The sequence below is a fragment of the Cebus imitator genome, unplaced genomic scaffold (assembly GCF_001604975.1).
Source record: "Cebus imitator isolate Cc_AM_T3 unplaced genomic scaffold, Cebus_imitator-1.0 Scaffold491, whole genome shotgun sequence".
Lineage (NCBI taxonomy): Eukaryota > Metazoa > Chordata > Mammalia > Primates > Cebidae > Cebus > Cebus imitator.
Window position 1 is genome coordinate 784,208 of NW_016107806.1, and position 8,453 is coordinate 792,660.

The 8,453-nt window shown below is 54.7% G+C and overlaps 1 protein-coding gene across 1 annotated transcript in view; it reads left to right on the forward strand.

The window, feature by feature from the left end:
• The first annotated feature begins 1,306 nt into the window (after positions 1 to 1,306).
• NPR1 (natriuretic peptide receptor 1) overlaps positions 1,307 to 8,453 on the forward strand; it is an 18,016-nt gene continuing 10,869 nt past the window's right edge. The window contains exons 1-7 of the mRNA XM_037733086.1: positions 1,307 to 2,917; positions 3,575 to 3,774; positions 4,270 to 4,383; positions 4,969 to 5,104; positions 6,114 to 6,205; positions 7,320 to 7,455; positions 7,688 to 7,774. Coding sequence (XP_037589014.1) covers positions 2,203 to 2,917; positions 3,575 to 3,774; positions 4,270 to 4,383; positions 4,969 to 5,104; positions 6,114 to 6,205; positions 7,320 to 7,455; positions 7,688 to 7,774 — 1,480 coding nt within the window. The 5' untranslated portion in view covers positions 1,307 to 2,202. The remainder of the gene's footprint in view (positions 2,918 to 3,574; positions 3,775 to 4,269; positions 4,384 to 4,968; positions 5,105 to 6,113; positions 6,206 to 7,319; positions 7,456 to 7,687; positions 7,775 to 8,453) is intronic.

Sequence of the window (8,453 nt, forward strand, 5' to 3'; positions counted from 1 at the left end):
AAAAAAAAAAAAAAAGTCATAAATCCAAATATTCATGTGCCATCTTATGATTTTTAAGTGTGGGCCATTAAATATATGTAGAGAGAATGCAAACCAAACAATGCATGCCTATCATCTCAAGTTGGCCTACTGACCGCAATTTGCTCTGGATAGTAAGAATATTCTTCCAATGCAAGACACTGGAAAAATAAAAAAATAAAAAATAATTTAAAAAAAGAAAAAAAGAAGAATATTCCAGTCTCAGCCAGGTGCAGTGGCTCACACCTGTAATCCCAACCCTTTGGGAGGCTGAAGTGGGTGGCTCACCTGAGGTCAGGAGTTGGAGATCAGCCTGACCAACATGGTGAAAACCCGTTTCTACTAAAAATACAAAATTAGCCAGGCACGTGCCTGTATTCCCAGGAGGCTAAGGCAGAAGAATTGCTTGACCCCCAGGAGACCGAGGTTGCAGTGAGCTGAGATTGCGCCGCTGAACTCCCGCCTGGGCAACAAGAGCAAAACTCCATCTCAAAAAAAAGAAAAGAATATTCAAGTCTCCTAAAATTCCATACTTAAGAAATATACTTCAACATTCTGCTCTGTGTACACAGAGTAACTTTCTCATCTTTCTATCCTCGTTGAATTTTTTCTCTTTGGAGATTTTCTGGCCCCAATCCAAGCAGAATGAATAGCCCTCATCTGAGTCGTTTAGCAATTTATCCATGTCTCCCATGTAGTGCTTAATGCACGTTGCATTACGGTTATTTGTTCCAAACAGAGCTCTTCAAAGGCACGAACTGTATATATACTCATCTTTATGCCCTCGGCACCTAGTGGGTGCTTGTGCTTGACAGTACAGAAGGTTATCTGGAAATGTTTGCTGACCAGAAGTTTGCTGATCTTATGTCCTGCTTAGGCGTAGCGTTGGAGAGGTTGGCGCTGCGGTGCCGTCAGTGACTTCTGATGACCATTAGAGGGCACACTGATTCCACAGCAGTCTGGACCGGGGCCCAGCTGTCAAGTGCCCCAAAATCCACTCCCCAATTTAGGCCCCCAATGATTATTTCCAACATCATGTCCCACAGCCTTCATTTTAACAACCCTCAACACAAAACAGTCACTTTCTGGGGGCGGCCCTGAACTGTGAAACTTTTCTCTCCCAGTCACCCACCCGCTCTCCTCAGCTTCCTAAAATTTGGGCCCTAAAGATTTAATTCTGCCTTGACACCAGCTCATTTTTTCACGGCTAATCTGCACAATCTGGAAGATGGCAGGCAGGGAAAGAGAGGGGGATCATAGAAAGACTGGGTAACAAGCACTTTGGGCTCGCCTTCAACTTTCACGGCCCTTTCCAGGAACCCGGCACCTTCCACCCACTCCCGAATACACACGTCCACGCACTCACAGTTTCCTGCCGGGATCCCAAACCAGCACATCTTTCCCTCTTCCTCGGAGAAAACCAGGTAGGAGGCGAGCGAAAGGTGGGGCGCAAACGGGCCCCGGCTGCTTCCACACACATGCACGCTCCGTTCAGCTCTCCTTTCCATCCCGGCGAGGGCGCGCCTTCAGAGTGTCCTGTCCTCCGAGGAGGAAGGCATGGGCAACCGAGACCTGGGAAGAGGATCCACCGGGAAGCGCACGGGCTGGACAGCGGGAAGGAAGGAGTTAAAGATCCAGGATTGGCTCTTCTGTCACTGAGTCTGGGAGGGGAAGCGGCTGGGAGGGAGGGTTCGGAGCTTGGCTCGGGTCCTCCACGGTTCCCTCCGGACAGCCGGAGACTTGGGCCGGCCGGACGCCGCTTCTGGCACACTCCCCGAGGCAGGCGCGCACACACGCTCCTCTTTCCTCCCTCGCGCGACTTCTCCCATCCTTTTCCACGGAGTGCTTGCTCGCACCTTTTCTCTCTCTCTCTCTTTCCTCTCTCTGTCTCTCTAACACGCACGCACAAGCCCAGTTGTTCACACTCGGGTCCTCTGGCCCTACGTTCTCCTGGCACCCACCTGCACCGCGGCGCCCTGCGCGCCCCCCTCCATCTCTCCCCTCGCGCTCTTGTCCCAGACCGTCGTAGCTACAGGGGGCCTCCTACCCCGGGGTGAGCGCCACTGTCCCGCTCCTGTTCCTTCCCACAGGGACGCGCCTGATGCCTGGGACCAGCCGCTGAGCCGGAGGGAACCGAGGAGGCCATGGTGGGAGCGCTCGCCCGCTGCGGTGCCCGCTGAGGCCATGCCCGGGCCCCGGCGCCCCGCCGGCTCCCGCCTGCGCCTGCTCCTGCTCCTGCCGCCGCTGCTGCTGCTACTCCGGGGCAGCCGCGCGGGCAACCTGACGGTAGCCGTGGTACTGCCTCTGGCCAACACCTCGTACCCGTGGTCGTGGGCGCGCGTGGGACCCGCCGTGGAGCTGGCCCTGGCCCGGGTGAAGGCGCGCCCCGACTTGCTGCCAGGCTGGACGGTCCGCACGGTGCTGGGCAGCAGCGAGAACGCGCTGGGCGTCTGCTCTGACACCGCCGCGCCCCTGGCCGCGGTGGACCTCAAGTGGGAGCACAACCCCGCGGTGTTCCTGGGTCCCGGCTGCGTGTACGCCGCCGCCCCGGTGGGGCGCTTCACCGCGCACTGGCGGGTGCCGCTGCTGACCGCCGGCGCCCCGGCGCTGGGCTTCGGTGTCAAGGACGAGTACGCGCTGACCACCCGCGCTGGGCCCAGCTACGCAAAGCTGGGCGACTTCGTGGCGGCGCTGCACCGACGGCTGGGCTGGGAGCGCCAGGCGCTCATGCTCTACGCCTACCGACCGGGTGACGACGAGCACTGCTTCTTCCTCGTGGAGGGGCTGTTTATGCGTATCCGCGACCGCCTCAATATCACGGTGGACCACCTGGAGTTCGCCGAGAACGACCTCAGCCACTACACCAGGCTGCTGCGGACCGTGCCGCGCAAAGGCCGAGGTGAGACGCCGGCGCACCGGGTCCCGCCGCTCCGCCGCAGGGCTTCCCCTCTGCCCCGCCGGAGGCATCGGGACTTCCTCTCTTGTCTGGGCCACTCTTCTTTCTCCTCCCCGGTCTTCATTCCCTCTCAGCTCCCAGGCCCTTTCTGCTGCGGAGTTTCTATTTCCCACTCTTCTTCCACTGCCCTCCACCGCGCCTCTATCCTCTCACCTCCCCGACCCCCACTCACTCCCTCCCACCCTGGCTAAGCTCGGTTCTGGTCCCTTTTTATCTCCAGCATTTTCTCGCTTCCCTATAGCCTTCTCCCCACTTTCATCCTCTCTTCCCATTGCTCCTCAATCTCCTCTCTTCTCCCTCACCCCCCTGCCGCCCTCGCTCCTTTCGCCCTCCTGGCCCCACCCTTCTCTACCTTCAGCTCCACTATTCCCCTCTCCATATCTGTCCCTTCCTCTCTTCCGCCCCCCACCTCGCCTTCCACCCTTCGTCTTTCTCCTGCCCTGCCGGGGCCTAGGCTGAGCCGGGAGTTACCACTTAACTCTCACCGGGTCTCTCCTGCCCCCCATCTCTAAACTTCCTCCCCTCGGTGCCTCGGCTTTCTTAGCCCTGCCTCTCCCCCAGTACCCAGGCTTCTCTCTCTGAATACTCCTCTTTCTCCAGTTATCTACATCTGCAGCTCCCCTGACGCCTTCAGAGCCCTGATGCTCCTGGCCCTGGAAGCTGGCTTGAGTGGAGAGGACTACGTTTTCTTCCACCTGGATATCTTTGGGCAAAGCCTGCAAGGTGGACAGGGCCCTGCTCCCCGCAGGCCCTGGGAGAGAGGGGATGGGCAGGATATCAGTGCCCGCCAGGCCTTTCAGGTGAGTACCTAGGTTGGAGGTGAGTACCTAGATTTGAAGCTCAGGCCATCTCAGCTTGTGGCACGTCATTTCTGGGCACTGTGTCCCTCGGTGTCTGAAAGAATTCCAGAAAAAAAGGTTTTGTCTGTTTGTTTCTTCATGCACTCATGGTAACTCACAGAACGGAAAGCTTGGTGATGCTCTCTGGGAATTAGGCAGTGAAGGGCAGGGGACTAGCCAGGGGCGCTTGAGCACCAGCAGGCTGAAAAGAAGAAAATGGGCTTTAGGCAGGTGGAGGTTAAAGTCCCACAGCCTGGACAGGACTTGGAGAAGCCATCCCTTTGGATTCCCTGCTTTGGAATGGGCATCACTTCATGCGGGGAATAGGGTTCAGTTTGACCTGAGCTAAGCAGAGACCCAGCTCTGGGAGGTGGGCTCCTGACTGTTGGGGCCCCAGGGTACCGCGGGGATAGAGTCAGCTCCCAACTCTCTGCTCTCCGCTGACGCTTTCCTCAGGCTGTCAAAATCATTACATATAAAGAGCCAGATAATCCCGAGTACTTGGAATTCCTGAAGCAGCTAAAACACCTGGCCCGCGAGAAGTTCAACTTCACCATGGAGGATGGCCTGGTAAGAAGAGGTACCGGGACCCTCCAGCGTGGACCTCCAGCCCCCACTCCACGACCCTCTGCCAGCCTCCATCCTTCCCTCTTCCCAGTTCTCCCCTTCCCTCCCTTCCCATTGTTTCACGTCTCTCCTGACTTCTCCCTCTGGGATATGAATCCCGAGACTGGTGCCTTCAGGGTAAGTTTGTGCACCCAGAAGACAGTGCCAACTCTGTCTTCAAGGCATCATCAGTGCCTCCTCCTGATGATGGAGGAGGACACTGGCAAGTTCAGCCTCTGAAACTCAGGTTATTATCCGTAATACAGAGACAATACATCCTGCCCTGTGTGCCCAGTGTGATCCAGGAAGCGATGCTAATCCAAAGGCATCATTTAAATAGTAAAATCTAAATAGTCTGTTGGTACCGACAACATAAATAAATAAATAAATAAATAAATAAATAAATAGTAAAATCTCCCAGTGATGTAGGGGTGTTATATTCTCCTATCCTCTTCCAAACTCCCAGTGCCTCTCGTTCCCTTCCCCACAGCCCCCAACTCCATGCCCTTCATTCACCCCACCCCAGCCGACCTCTGCTTGCCCCCACAGGTGAACACCATCCCAGCGTCCTTCCATGATGGGCTGCTGCTCTATATCCAGGCAGTGACGGAGACTCTGGCACATGGGGGAACTGTCACTGATGGGGGGAACATCACTCAGCGGATGTGGAACCGAACCTTTCAAGGTCAGGGCCTTGAGGTGGCTGGAATGGGCTGCCTTGGGGGATGAATCCCAGGTGCCCACTGTCAAGTCATGAGAAGTCTGTGGCACAGAGTCACCAGTGCACACCAGCCTTTTCCTCCACAGCTTTTTCTCAGGCCCATCCCTCCAGAAGTCCTACTGAGTGTCCAACCTCAGTCATCCCTGCTGGGCACTGAATCCTTTTATTTTATTTTATTTTATTTTTTTGTTTTGTTTTATTTTATTTTTGAGATGGAGTCTCGTTCTGTTCTCAAGGCTGGAATGCAGTGGCTAGATCTCAGCTCACTGCAACCTCCAACTCCCAGATTCAAGTGATTCTCCTGCCTCAGCCTCCTGAGTAGTTGGGATTACAGGTGCCTGCCACCACACCTGGCTAATTTTTTGTATATTTTGGGGTGGGCATCACTTCATGCAGGGCATAGGGTCCAGTCTGACCTTGAGCTAGGCAGAGACCCAGCTCTGGGAGGTGGGCTCCCGACTGTTGGGGCCCCACAGTACTTCGGGCATAGAGTCAGCTCCCAACTCTCCGCTCTCCACTGACTCCTTCCTCAGGCTACCAAAATCATTACCTGTAAAGAGACAGAGGTTCTGGGACCCTCCAGCGTGAGCCTCTAGCCCCCACTCCACGACCCTCTGCCAGCCTCCATCCTTCCGTATTCCCAGTTCTCACCTTCCCTCCCTTCCCATTGTTCCATGTCTTTCCTGATGATGGAGGAGGACACTGGCAAGTTTTTTTAGTAGAGACAGGGTTTCACCATGTTGGCAGGCTGGTCTCAAACTTCTGACCTCAGGTGATTTGCTTGCCTCAGCCTCCCAAAGTGCTGGGATTACAGGCATGAGACACAGTGCCTGGCCCTTTTACCATTTGCTGTCATTCTGTATGCGTGTATGTTTGGAAGGCAAGGAAAAAAGATGAGAGGATGAAGAGATGAAGTGGGGTACCCCTGAACTTTCATTCTCTCCAACACAGTCATCTTTCCCTGTGTCCTCAGGTGTGACAGGACACCTGAAAATTGATAGCAGTGGTGATCGGGAGACAGACTTCTCCCTCTGGGATATGGATCCCGAGACTGGTGCCTTCAGGGTAAGTTTGTGCACCCAGAAGACAATGCCAACTTCAAATGGCATCTCACCCTCCTACTTCCCCCCACAGCCCTGCCGGGCACCTGTTTAACCTGTAGCCGCTCTACCGTGCCTGGACACTTACAAGAGCCCTGAATAAAACAGACCCAGCTCCAGTCTGGGGTAGCCGCCAGAACGACAGGGACCCACAGGCATCACACTTGGGGAGCCCCATGGCTGAGGAGAGAGCACAACCCTGCCCTCAGAGAGCTCCAAAGGGAGGCAGGCAGGACTGCCTTCCAGCAGAGACAGGGTCACAAAGGATGCACATTACACACCCCTACAAGTGAGTGAGGACAGGAAGGCACTGAGGCCAATGGCAGCAAGGGACAGGTCATCCAGAGAAGGTTTCCTGGAAGAGGAGTACATGGACTGGGCCTGGAAATGTAGGCTGAGGTGAACACTACCTTCTCCTGTTTTCTACCAAGAAAATAGGTAGATGCCAGGCACGGTGGTGCGTGCCTGTAGTCCCAGCTATTTGGGAGGCTGAGGTGAGAGAATCATTTGAGCCCAGGAGTTCTGGGCTGTAGTGCGCTATGCTGATCGGGTGTCCACACTAAGTTCGGCATCAATATGGTGACCTCCCGGGAGCGGGGGACCACCAGGTTGCCTAAGGAGGGGTGAACCGGCCCAGGTCGGAAACGGAGCATGTCAAAACTCCCGTGCTGATGAGTAGTGGGATCTTGCCTGTGAATAGCCACTGCACTCCAGCCTGGGCAATATAGCAAGGCCCATCTCTAACAAAAAGAAAAAGAAAAAGAAAAAGAAAATAGAGAAAAATCAATGCTTGGTTGGTGCCTCAACCAAGATTATAAACTCCCTGAGTGTAGACATTGGGTTCTATATGGAGTTTTCTTTGTAAAATTCTTGATAGTTTTCAGGTGTTTCCACTTGAATAATTGTGTGGTGTGAGGTCCAGTATTCCAGTGGCAGCAGGGGCTTGGTAAACAGGTGACAACCCAGACATACATAGGCTCCGGAAGCAGAGCTGGGGTAGGTGGGAGGTGAGATTGCTGCGCCACACAGCAGCCTTCCCCTCAGGCCATGGCCTAGCCACCACTCCTGCTCTCCTATAGGTTGTACTGAACTACAATGGGACTTCCAAAGAGCTGGTGGCTGTGTCGGGGCGCAAACTGAACTGGCCCCTGGGGTACCCTCCTCCCGACATCCCCAAATGTGGCTTTGACAACGAAGACCCAGCATGCAACCAAGGTGACTGGCCCTCGCCTTCCAGGTCTCCATTCCAGAGATAGATGCTGCCTCCTTCCCCTAAGCACAGTTGAGTAGGTACTCCTCTCCCTCGCTGAGGGCTTTCTGGAGAATGACTCCTGCCTTTTTCTTCCCTTCATCCATCATCCCTGTTCACCGATGGGCTATTAGAAAGTTCTTCCTCCTGCTGTCTAACCCAAATCTCTCTTGCTCCAATGCGGACTCTCTCCTGCAGATCACCTTTCCACCCTGGAGGTGCTGGCTTTGGTGGGCAGCCTCTCCTTGCTCGGCATTCTGATTGTCTCCTTCTTCATATACAGGTGAGCTGTGATGTGGGGAGGGAGGGACTGTGGCTGGGGAACCCAGAGAGCCAATAGCAGAGGAGGTGGTGGGGACTCAGAGGGAAGAGGGCAGGGATGAAGGGACAGCAGGGGAAAACCAAGGGAGATGAGGGATAAAGGAGACTTAAAAGCCAGAGGAGAGAGAAAGAGAAGGAAATGGCAGGGCGAAGGGAAGAGATAGGGCTAGGAATGGCCAAGGAGAGTCAGAGATATCTAAGAAGCAGACAAGTTGACGGGTGACATCATAGGGGCATGGACTGGTTTCCCTTGCTACTCTTGCCAGCCAGATGGGAAGCAATGTTCTGAACCTTCAGGATCATGCCCATGTTAGCTGAGCAGGGTGGTGAGCCCTGGTGTGTGCCAGGTGCCCAATCTAGAGTGGAGAAGGGAGTTGAATAAGCCCCGTTTCTGCTGTCCAGTGGAGGCTAAAATGCAGTGCAGGAGGAGTTAATGATACACAAAAGCAAGGAGGGAGAGGATAAAATCACTGCTGGTTGAACATATAATACGTGCCAAGCACTTCCACGTACACTATTTCTTATAATAGTTAAGAATGAAATAGATAGGCCGGGCGCGGTGGCTCAAGCCTGTAATCCCAGCACTTTGGGAGGCCGAGGCGGGTGGATCACGAGGTCAAGAGATCGAGACCATCCTGGTCAA